Source organism: Sarcophilus harrisii, chromosome 1 (genome assembly GCF_902635505.1).
Source record: "Sarcophilus harrisii chromosome 1, mSarHar1.11, whole genome shotgun sequence".
NCBI lineage: Eukaryota > Metazoa > Chordata > Mammalia > Dasyuromorphia > Dasyuridae > Sarcophilus > Sarcophilus harrisii.
The window spans coordinates 543,398,662-543,411,380 of record NC_045426.1 but is presented as its reverse complement, the minus strand read 5'-3'; the positions used below and the strand labels follow the sequence as shown (position 1 = coordinate 543,411,380).

At 36.2% G+C, this 12,719-nt stretch overlaps 1 protein-coding gene across 1 annotated transcript in view; it reads right to left on the bottom strand.

The window, feature by feature from the left end:
• Positions 1-12,259, bottom strand: part of DEK (DEK proto-oncogene) — a 29,535-nt gene extending 17,276 nt beyond the window's left edge. The window contains exons 1-7 of the mRNA XM_012541621.3: positions 12,106-12,259; positions 11,266-11,422; positions 7,009-7,110; positions 6,472-6,581; positions 4,985-5,079; positions 3,367-3,487; positions 640-822 (exon numbers count right to left, since the gene is read on the bottom strand). Of these exons, the coding sequence (XP_012397075.1) occupies positions 640-822; positions 3,367-3,487; positions 4,985-5,079; positions 6,472-6,581; positions 7,009-7,110; positions 11,266-11,413 (759 nt within the window). The 5' untranslated portion in view covers positions 11,414-11,422; positions 12,106-12,259. The remainder of the gene's footprint in view (positions 1-639; positions 823-3,366; positions 3,488-4,984; positions 5,080-6,471; positions 6,582-7,008; positions 7,111-11,265; positions 11,423-12,105) is intronic.
• Between the last annotated feature and the right edge of the window lie 460 nt (positions 12,260-12,719).

Genomic DNA, 12,719 nt, shown 5'->3' with positions numbered 1-12,719 from the left:
CTGATTTAATCTCTCCAAAGTTTGAGTAGCATACACTACTTCCAAGCCTCCTGGAGCTCCTTATCCATAGACTAATTTTATTACAGAGGCAAACAACCTGTAGCAATAGCTGCTAACAGTTATTTCCCACCAAGTATGTCCCCTTCCATACCTCACCTTTTTTAAGGCTTACTAATGGATACTGCTTACCTTTATTAGTGGCAATGAAAGCTAAATAGGTAGATTGATCCTAATCTACTGGCATTAGACCATCTGAGATACATTCTGATCTTAATGATTCTATATCAATTCAATTATTTTGGTACATGTAATCTAATAGTAATAAGCCTTCTTCAGTTGGTTATATGGTAACATCAGAATATTTTCATGGAAAACTAAATTTAATACTTTCCCCACAAGTTCCCATGACCTCCATTTCCAAAATTTAAATGTTTTATTTTAATCTATTCCATGATAATTGAGATGAGCTAAGTGGTTACACAAGTCTGTTTTCTGATATACCTACAGACATCTGTGTGTATATATGTATATGTGTATGTATGCACTTAACTTATTCCAGAGAAACAATTTAAATCAGCATATAATTAACTGATTCCAGAAAACAAAGTAAAGAATTAAATACCCAAAAACACATTTTACCTCTTCTTCACTTTCTTTATCTTCTTCCTCTGAAGAGTCCTTTTCTTTTTTTTCATCTTCACTACTAGATTCATCTGAAAGAATTTCAGGGCATTTGGTACGCTTAGCCTTTCGTGACATTCCAGAGCTGCTCCGTTCCTTTTTACTGCCTTTACTTGGTGTTTTTTTTGATTTTGGCAATGGCTGTGTAAAATAAGATGTCATGATAAAAACAAAAACAAAAAACAAACAAACAACAACAACAAAAACACCCCCCACAAATCTCTCAATTCCAAAGTGTTAAATATTGTATTTGATAAAATTCAACTTTACTGACACTACTGGCACTGGACCTGTGATTTCACTGGTACAGGTTAATTCCCTAGGTCCTCTTATCAACTCAGGCTGGCACCTTCCTTGCAATTTATCATTTTAAGATTACTTATAGAACTGAGAAGTTATTTGCAAAGTTATTTTATTATCATAAAATTCAAAACGGGGGTAAAATGGGAAAGATAATTTCTCAGGGAAATCATTTGCTTCATTATCTCAATGATGATCTCACTTAATTATTTCAACTAACTTTCCCATGAGTGCTTTAAATAACTATCCTAATAAATGAATATGCTAGTTCAGACTCCACATTCTATCACTCTGCCATCCAATCTTGTCATAAAACTGAAGGCCATATTGTCCTTGTGATTAACTTAGATAGCCTGGTCATAACAACAACTGACAAACTAATTTCTTTCTCACTCATCAGCACCAAAAGCAAATGTGATTAAATGAACTCTAAATTCCCTTTGAGCTCTAAAGTAATAATTCTCAGATGGCATGGAAATAAAGATTTGTTTGAGAAACACCAATTCTAATTTTAGGGGATTCTAGAATAAATCAAGACTAGCTGTGACCCTGAAAGCTGTGCTTGCCTCAATTTCCTTATCTGTAAAAAGAGCCAGAGAAGGAAATGGCAAATCACTCCATATCTTTGTGAAGAGAACCACAAATGGGGTTATGAAGTGCTGGACACAACTAAAAAGACTTAAAAGAAATTCATCTAAGGGTTGGGCACCCAACATTGTTCACTTCATTTTATGCACTCTGGATATGAATTTTAATTTGTATAAAATGTATACCATTCACCAGGTATATAATAAATACAGGAACTGTGGTCAATGTTTCTAACAAATTCCAAGCATGTTAAAACTAATCAAAGATCATAAATTAAGTTGCTTTACTATGTTAAATAATAACTAAAAACATGTTTAATTTAGAAATGTCATAGAATCCAATCATTAGATTGTTGAGAAAAATCAATTTCATTATTTAACCCAGCTGTGATTCACATTAAATTCTATTTTAGTAATGTTTTCCACACATTTTTAATTTTAAAACTAGAATACATTAATTTTTGGTATCACATTCCCTAACAGTTTTCTGAAATTCTTCCCTTGCACCAGATTTGTGATTTCATTATTGTATAGAAGTTCCAGAGTAGAAATTCCCTCCAATGATAAGGATTAGCAATTCATTTGTAAATTAATCTTGAACAGAATAAGGGACTTGTTCATAACAAGTAGACTAGTATCTAAATCCAGATCTTCCAGACTTCAAGGTCAGCCCTTTTTTTTATACTATATTTCCTCTCCTGATAAAATCATGTTTTGTTGGATTCAGGGCCGTCATAGGTTCTATGATTTCCTCGTCAACTTAGAAATATCTCTTTGCCCCACACTTTTCCCTCTACCTCATGCTTGCTGGGATCCTCTGATTTCAGGCTTGTTTTGTGTAAATATTTTCTAAATATGTCCCAAACACAGTACTGTTACTACCCAATCATACCTTCTTGATACTGTTTAGGGTGGCAATCACCCCACTTCTGCCACATTTTGAAATTAGCAAACTTTTATCAGTCAATGAGCCTGATCAAGGAAAACTTTCCTAAAGATCCCAATTGGACTTCCATGTACAATATCTCTCAACAGTGAAAGAAGAAAAGGACTACAAATTCGGAGGAAAACGGCCAATTTACATACAGATTACAAGGAGGAGAAAAAATTTACTAGACTAGAAAGGCAGACATGGAAAAATGAACGGACAGACTTTCCAACAGTTTGTTTGATTTAAAAAAAAATGAAAGGGTATAGTGCAAAATCTAGTCTATGTATTTTCTTAAACGTTAGTTCATGAGAGCAGTGTTTTGCTTGATATCAATAAGAGGGAATAATTGTTGAATAGAGTCTTCAGGATATATTTGAAAAGAAAACAAAAATAACGCCAGTATTGATACAAAAAGATGAGAAATGACTGCAAACACAAATCTCTTATAATGATGAAATTTTAAATCTTTGTGGCTGCCAGGAAATCATCTATGTGGAACATTCTTCATTGATTGCTTTGAGAAGTCAAAACCTACCTTTTTAATATATGACCCAAGACTCAAAACTCTTCCCTAACACATACACCTCAGGTTACTACCCTAAAGCCACTCCAAATACTTTCCACTCTACCCCTAAATTCTTATAGTTCTATATTTTCAGGCACATAACAACAGTTAACATTTAAAACATTTTTAAACTATCCTCATACTTTTTGTGTTTAGGTGAACATAAGCTCTTCATAAGAGATATTATTCTACTGGTATGCTAATGGTTGCTTTAATTAAGATTTAAAAAGCTACCTACAAGGAAGAATAATTTCAACATTGAAAGTTTTGAACAATTAAAAAAGAAAAAAAAAAATTCTTACTTTGCCAGAAGGCTTTGGATGCATTAAGAAATTCAAGATCCTGGTTACCAATTCACTATTTATGCCTGATCTCTCCAAATCAAGAACTTCACATATGCTCTTTAACATGGCATTCCTAAATCTAAAACAAAGACCAAAAAAAAAACAAAAAAAACAAAAAAAACAAAAAAACAAAAAAACACTTTTAAAAAGTCTTAACATATCAAAAAAAAAATTAGAATGAGTATTTTTAAATGTTCCCATCAAAGACATAAATTAATGAAATAGCAAAAATAAAAGTTTCCTACAATGTTTATTTATTTATTTTTTTGGGAAGGAGGTACCAAGTCAACATTCAAGTAGATGATGCCAAGGCAAGAAAAAAAATTACATATTTATAGGTATTTGAAATTTCTATATATATGCCCAGACATTTTGGAAACTCATCAAAACAAAAAGTAATTAATTTAACCAGAAAACATACTCAAAACTAGCATTTGCTGCTAGATATAAAATTTCTTCAAGTGTTTCTATCTACCAATATATCTTACTCCAATGACCCAAAAATGATATGATGGTCCTTAATGCTCAAAGACTACATCAAAATTGTATAAGCCTGGGCAAGTATTGCTAAACTACAAGTGTTTCCTCACTATTGCTAACTGAAGACTAAATTCAAACTAACTAAATTCAAAAAGATTCATTCATAAAAGTCTGAAAACCCAGGGATTTAAAACCAACAAAAGCACTACATCAGCTAATCTGAAAATATGAACAGATTTGTAGTCTAAAGAAAAGATACTAAGACCAAAAAAATAAAAAAAAAAATCAGATTTTTTTTTAAGGTATAAGGCATAAAAACACCCAGTTTTTAAATGAATTCATTAGAAAATCTTTTGCAGTAAATTGTAAAGTTAGAAAATTTGAAGTTAACATTCTTACAGGACCTTAACATTTCTTTCCTTTCACTGCTTTAACTGTACAATTATTAAATAGTATTAAATAGTACATTTTGTGTTACAAAATGTCTGGAAATAAGAATTTTCAATCTTATCATTTAAATCAACTACAGAATTTTAAAAACATTTCTTTCCTAGAGGCAATCTCCCCAAATAAAAATTGTATTAAATATTGTATTATGCTCACTAGGCAGTGAAATATACTGCTCATGACAAATTTATTAATAAAATTTCCAAGAAAAACAAAACTATAACCCATAGCAGGCAACTTGTTCAGTATTAAGAGCACTAAATTTGAATGTCAGAAGAGACCCCAGTTCAAATCTAATACTTACTAGTTAAATGACCACAGTTTAAGTCACCACACCTTTATAAAGTCACCATATCTTTATTAAAAGGTGTAAATAGTTGTCCTGTGTAAAGTGTTTTGAAACAATGGAATGCTTATGTGAGCTATTAATAATTCAGGAAGGTTACTTCACTTAGAAAATGGTTTTATACCCCCTTTCAAATTACTGAAATTGCTATTATAGACAATGAAAACTAATAATTATTAAATCAAGCCACACCTTTGTATTTGGGGGAAAATTACCTTTTGGGTATGACCACAAATTTTTTGAAGCTATAAGAACATTAAGACATTTATTTACAAACATTTTATATTTATAAATATAACTTACTTTTTCAACATTTCTTCCTTTTTTTTATATTGATCACTTCCTTTTTCGAACGGAAAGCCACTGAACTGACCCACATTCTTCTTCAGAGAAGCTACCTAAAAATGTTTCTCTTATTAATACTGTAATTTTCCAAGCAGACTTTTTTTTTATAAGTAGAGGATAGAAATTGTTAATATTTGAAAACACCTTCTATTTATATATGCCTTCAGATGCTCACTTAGAACTTTACTTGCTATTAATTATATGAACACTGCAAATAACTCATCATATGACATTCAGGATATATATGAAAAGCTATATACAATTGTCAACTTGTTCCCTAAGTCCTTGCAAAAAAAATCAAAACTTTCATTTTACTTACCCTGCTCTTTTCTCTCCAATTAAAGGTTCTCAAGCACATTTCAACCAGTAACATCACATTATAAAATTCCTTGTCTTTCAGGGTACTTTATAACACATAATTCGAACAAAAGCATTACTTGAGCATTAATGGGCATGGAGTGGGAAGGAAGAATCAAGATTGTTCAACTCAAGATGTATTACATTTTACAACATGGATAAGAGTTTTGAAGTTTAAAGTTTTAATTGCATGGAATTTAAAAAAATCCAATAAAGAATTCTTTTGTAAAGCTAAAAAAAAATCACCATTTGTTTTTAAAATATAAGGTCTCATGCAAAATGTGTCAGTATTGATGTAAAAACATGACTTGCTAAAAGATATAACAAGATTCTAACAATAAAATATTAATATCACTAATCAAATATACTTTGAATTTTGCCTGAGCTACAGGGATCCCTTTCCGCCCAAGAAATTTTTATGTGATGCCATGTATAAAGATATATAAAATAGTACAAAAGCCAAACATTTGCTGATGATAAATCATGATTTCACCATCTTACATGGGGTTATAACCCACAGTTTAAGAAACTTTGCTATAGAACACAGTTAGCTTTAGTTTATTATTGGTTAATGCCCACACAAAGTCCAGTTATAACTTTATGTCTGAACCAAAGAGGTAGAATTATGTAAAAGAAAATGACTAGAAAGATATCATTAATTGGATAAAGGGACAATATTTAGCCTAAAGAGATGGAAAAGTTAGGGGACATATGGTAACTGTACTTAAGAAGTTGCATACGGAAGAATAAGAGTTATCTGGTTTAATTCCAGAGGGCTGAAGTGGGATCAGTGGTAGAAGTTGAGAAAAGGCATACTTAAGATTGATATAATAAAAAACCGAACAATTAAGAGATACCCAAAGAAAAATGGAATGCCTTTTGATTATGCTCTAATGAAAAGTCTTTAAGGACAGACTGACAATGCTGTAGAGGGGATTATAAATTTGACTGGATAATCTGAGGTCCTTTCCAATATGAATACCACCTACCAACTATATAGCATTGACCTAAGCATCAGCTAACTTTGAAGTATCTCTGAAATACTTCAATAAACATGTTAAATACCAGAAGTCTAAAACAATCCTTACTGTGCCTGGCCTGTTGTAAAGTAGTTTATGAAGATTTCTAAGTTCATCAGTTTTCTTCTTACTTAAAAAGAAGTGTATTCTTTCAATTTCACAAAGTTTCTGTCCCTTTCCTGTAAAAAGAAAAAGTTAAATAGTTAACATTATAAATTTAGCTGAAAAACTACACAGTACTTTATTTTATACAAAACTTCAAACAAAATTTTTAATAAATTGCCCAGTTTATATAAACAATTGTTTAATTTGTAGGAAGGAATAAGAAGACAAACTTCAGAAATTATGTCAGAAACAAAATATATTCTCTAAAAATAAAACACTATTAACACTATTTCATCACCACTTGGACAGTTTGAGTATTTCACTACAATATGGAAGTAGAAAAAAGAGGCAATGTGATACCATACATTTAGGGTTGTCTTATGTATGTTCAGAACATAACACTACAAATATGGGCTAGGGATAAATAATGACTCTTGTTGCTGAACTGTATCATCAAAAGTTTCCATAGCATACATTCTTGAAAAAGAAATACATACTTGCCTTGGGCAATTGTAAATGGCTCCCTTTGAAGGGAAGATACTTGCATTGTCAACCTCTCCACTTTCTTCTTCTCTCTCTTGCCTTCTACGATGAGACTCTTTTCTGAAAGATAATTTTTTTTAAATAGCAAGAACCTTTAAGTATGATCTTCAGCAGGCTTCCTTCCTGATAAGTGAAGGGGATCAAATCTGAACTCCTTTCACTTCGAACATAATGGCTCTGAAGTAATTGTAATATGCTGCTTACTTTCTGCCTATCTGAGTTCAAACCCAAAGACCCTATTATAAAGTCTCGTGAAAACATTAGGTAAACATCTATGAGGGAAAAAAACTCAAAAAATATTCGACTAGATTAATATGGATTAGCTCAAGTTATTCTATCCCACTATTAGCCATCCCTATTTCCTATTGCTTTGTTTTTGTTTAGTCATTCAGTCATGTCAACCCTTCATGACCTATTGATACTTAGGACTAAGGAGAGAATACACCCATCTTGTCTCTAATAAACAGAACATTAGGAAAACATAACACAAGCATTGTCAGGATGTCAGGATTTTTTAAGGTTACTATTTGATTATCATTAGATTCACTCTTCCATTTCTTAAAACTTTACTGTCAAATGCTTATTTTTACAGCTAACTAAAGTTAACCATTCAACAAGTTTTAGTCTCTAAAAATAAGAGATGACATTTTTACATGTTTCCAGATTCTAATATCTTTCATGTAAAGAAATAAAAATGAGTGGTCTTTTTTTTTTTTTTTTTTTGGATCAACATATCTCTTTAAGGGTAGCACTCTTACGGTTTTTTGTGGCATTATTTACAATACAACTGTGTGTATATATATATGTTGGTGGTCTTAATGCATCAAATATTGAGAATCTACTATGTGCACAGCTAACATCAGTTGTGTTAATCATTCAACACTGAAAAGGGTTTGAACATCCTGCTCAGCAAAAAATAGTCAACAAGTCTTTGAGAACTGCTGAGATAGATCAGAAATATTCTGAATACATTAATACGGGACTATCTACTGAAAAACATTTAAAGATTATATTCTTAAGTGTGGAAACTCAGGGCTCCTGTCACATGGCAAGTACTTAAAAATTGATATTTTATTCATTTTAATTAGGCAGTATAAAGAGGAGTTCTTATATTTCATGGACCTCTATCTAGTGAAATGTTCTCAGAATTTGTTTAATTTTAAATATACAGAATTAAATGATTAAAAGTTCCCAGAATATTCAAAAGGTAAGGAACCAGCTTGGCATAGTCATGTTTATAATATTAATTGTAAACAATGCTGACCCAACACCACAAGCCTACCACCAAACAGTAATTTATATTTAGCTAGACCAAGATTTCTACCACTAAATCTCAGTATTTTGCGTAAATTCCTTCCTTTTTCTAAGAACAATTTCAAAGTTCCACATTTTCTGCATAATTATCTTCAAACTTCCAATACCCATGATTACTCTAAAAGGACAATTTCTAAGTTGGAGAGTGGCTTCAGGCCTTTTAATTCATCTGGCCTATGGGTAATATTATTCAGGTCAATATGAACTCCAGGGATCTGCTATGGTTCTGTTTATATGAAATCTTCCAAAGACTTGTGCATAAGAAATACAGTAATAAAGTTTAATTGGCAATAACCAGCCAAAGTTGAAAAAGAATAGTGGCATGAGTTGAACTTAAGTAGATCCTATCCAGTATGATAAAGGTATATCATCATCTGCTTTCCATCATCCAGGATCTATGGTGAGTAATTATTACTGAATCTAATTTGACAGCAAAAGTTACACCAGTGAGAAACTGCTCAAGTGAATGTTAACGCTTAAGCAGGTTCCTAACAGTTTCTAATGGTTTCACTAGCCTTCTAAGGACACACACACAAGCCTGAGATGAATGAAATTCTTATTCTATCTCACTTAAAGTTGCCTTGTGCAGCTAGTTGCAGTTGGATATAATAAAGATATGGAATTCTCTGAGCTCAAAAACAGGTTTTACTATAATACTCACAACTTAAGACCAATAAAAAGTGGTATAATTAAAAAAAAAATCAGATTTGGATTCAAAAAACAACATCTGCTACCGATGCAAACTTGTACTCATTTCATCTTTCTAGCTTTCAGTTTACTTAGATGTATAATAAAATTAAAGACTTGATCAGATCAAAAAAATAAAGTCTCAATAACCCTTTGTTTCTCTCTCTCTTGCACTCCCTACTATAACTTTCCCCTTTTAACTGATTATAATATGGAATGAAAATATATAGAGACAGCTAATTGGCACTGTCAGGAAGACCCCAAGTTCAATCCAATCTGACTCCAGTTTTGTCTGCTTAGGCAAATCCCCTAACCTGGTTGCCTCAGCTTCCTCAAATGTAAAATGGGGATAATGGATAATGGCAGCACCTGTCACCCAGGTAGGATTATGTTAGGATCATGCATAAAGCACTTAACACATATCTAATAGATAGTCGACACATATAGTTAATAAAAAAAAAAAAATTCTCTATTTTAAAGTATATTTATTGTTCTTAACTGAAAAGTCACGCATTTGCCTTTTTCTTGTATGGTCTTCAGTTTTCTGGAGCCCAGAAACAATTATCATTTTAAAAAAAGGTGCCAGATCCTTGACCAAAAAATGGTCTTTCTCTAATATTAGTATTATATTTATTCATGTCAAGAAAGGAAAATCTTGATCAAGATGTAGTCTTTTATTAGACTAGATTAAATTCAAGTGGATAGAGTATTTAAAATATGAATACGTTCATATCCCAGGAACCCACAAATTTCCAAAAAAGTCAAGTCAAACTGTATTGACTAAATTTAGGAAAATATAAAAAGCTGTTAAGTCACCTGAAAATAAAACAATGATTTTTACATGGATATAAATAAAATGCTAACTAATGTGAAATGTTCGTTAGAGAAATTTAAACATTCAGGCTTAAAAATTCAGTGGTTGAAAATAATAAGGGAAATCTCAAATCTCTCCCTAGCTCCCATTGGAATACAGGTAAGATGGTAATAACGTCTGGTCTTCCGAGTAAATAGAGATCACTTTATACATCTATTGAATCTGCAAATTCTTCAGGGTACCCTAAACAAAACAGTTCTGTTATTACTATCACCCAATTCAAACATCTGCTTCTTCCATCTTCTCCAATAAGCAAAACTTTATAGGAAGGGATGTCCACTAACCTTTTAAGTCTACAAACCAGAACAAATCTGAAGTTAAGAGATCTGAGGATAGGTATAGAGGCTGGGACAGAGATCCTGAACTCTGATTCCTCTTAATTCCAATGCCTTCCTATTTATCCTGTACATAGCTTACTTTGTATATACTCGTTCACATAATGTCTTTTCCTATTAAAATACAATATCCTTTAGGTTGGAGACTTCAAAAAAAGTCTTTGTATCCTAGGCACTTAGCACATTACTGGCACAAAACGGGCACTCAATAAATGTTTATTGGCTGATACTGATTGATTCCTGAAAGATAAATGAAATTATATAGGATACCACCCAATTTGAATTTGAATTCCTAAAGCCTTAAGCTTATGGCTGACGAATAAAAACTGGTTAAGTCACCTCTATCAGCACGGTTCAAGTAGGTAAGGGACTCTTTTGTGGGGGAACTAAGTTCAGCAATAACTAGAGGAAAGAATTTTTTTCTATCTATTATTTTTTCTAGCTACTACCCAAACCCAAGCAGTTCCCTTTTCCTAAAGTTATCCCTTACTTTACTAAGTTCCATTGAGAAAAGCATTTTCCATTCTATCTTTAAAAAAAAAAATTCTATTATCTCATTTTCTCTTACCCACAACAATCCCAAATGATTAACAGCCTTTAGAAAAAAATTTAGATTCTAATGAAACAACTTTTAGGAAGTCATGGCTACACACACTAAGTTGAGAAACAGAACAGAGAATTATAGTGATAACTTGATGCATGTTTCTTTTTTTTTAAATTAAAACAAGTCCATGGGTACTACACTAAGCTGAGAAGGAAACTGATAATTTGGCACGTTTCCTGTTATTAAATTCAATTGCAGCGGTGGCAGGATCACTTTGCCACCAGGGATAAGTAATACGGCTTTTCTGTTTACCAAGAGGGGAGGCAGCAAATTCTGGACCAAGACTGGTAACTTCCACCTTTCATTCATTCCTCCACTTACTTAGTATCTCAAAGACCAGATGGCACAAGGACCATAGATTTCTCAAAGGATGTGGCACGCAGCCATAAATGCTCTCCCACCTTTTTCCTCCTCCTCGTCCTCTTCATCTTCCTCGTCCTCCTCCTCTTCCTCCTCGCTCTCTTCCTTGTCGGGAACCTCGGGCTCCCTCTTAGGCGCGGTCTGAGAGGACAGATCCTCCCCCTCCAGGGTGGGGGCTGAAGAAGACATGCTAATAACCTGCAGAGGAGGAGGAGGAAGGGATCGGGACAGAAAGGAGATCTCTGGCCATCTTCCAAGGATCCGCTTCTGGCCTCGGCCCTTTACAAGGTGAAGCCCTAGGCCTCCAGAAGGGATCGCAAGGATGGGGGATCCTCCTCCCCCGCCCCGCCCCCTCTCCCCCCTCCCCCCCTGCGCTTTTGCAAAGGCTGCCCTCTACCCCAGCCTCTCCATCAGAGCGGCTCGAGCTTGCCCCTCCCGCAAGCCCTCCCCCGGGGCGGGCCCCGAAGTGTTGTGGCAGTCCTGCCCGCCCCCCCCCTCCCAGGCGGGAAAGGAGGGGAATCCGAGGGACCCGCAGGCCACCGCCCGCCCCCTAGCGGGGCGAGGCGCCGGGGCGCTGGGCCGGGCCAGGTCGGGCCCGCGCATCCTGCGCAGCTCGGCCCTCGAGCTGCAGCCGGGCACCAACCGCCACCGGGCAGTGGGGCTCGGGAGGGGCGGCCGGCGGCTCGGGGGCGCCTGCGCCGCAGCTCCGTAGGCCGCCCGAGCCCAGCGGCGGCCGCTGCAGTTTCACTTTCATGGCGGTGCCTCCCGGCCCCGCAGCCCTAACAGCCGCCAATCCTCCCCCTTTCCTGGCCGGGCACGGCGCCTCCTTCGAGACGTCCAGCCGCTACCCCTCCCTCCCCGCCGCCCTCGCGCCCCCTCACCGGTAGGTCGGGGATGCCTGGGGCCTCCCTGGCTCGTGAGGCGAGAGGAAGGTTCCTCAGGTTGGTGGGTGGGGGAACGGCGGAGGACCCTTTCTGTCTTTTTCGCGCGTGACGCTTCTGCACCGTGTCCCTCCCAAGAAGCCACCAGATTTTCAAAATGGCGGTTCGGGAAGGAAGCGGGAATGCAGCGGCCAATCAGCGGCCCGCTGGGGAAGGTGGCTAGGCGAGGGGTGGATCTATGCCTCCTGGATTAGGGAGGGGCTGAGGGCGGAGCTGGACGCTAGTCTTCGCGGCTAGGAGTGGGGAGCGCGCGGGGCTGCCAGAGGCCGGCGGGATTCGGGCTGGAAGGGGGATGGGGGGTGGCAATTCTAGATCCCTGCTGTGGTCCCGAGCGGCGCGCGCCTTAAAGGCGGGTAGGGCGTGGGCCTGAGGGGCGCCTGCGCGCGTCTGGGCGGTATCCGTGCCATCCTCTCGGTGGCAGGTCGGGTGCAGAAAAGCCTAGCGGGGCTGTGCTCGCAAAGGGTGAAACCGGCGGCGCCGACCCTGACGCTTGCCAAGCCGCGGGTTCTGGCGTCGGAGGGACCAAACTATCTTGTTTTTTCCTGATACCTCTT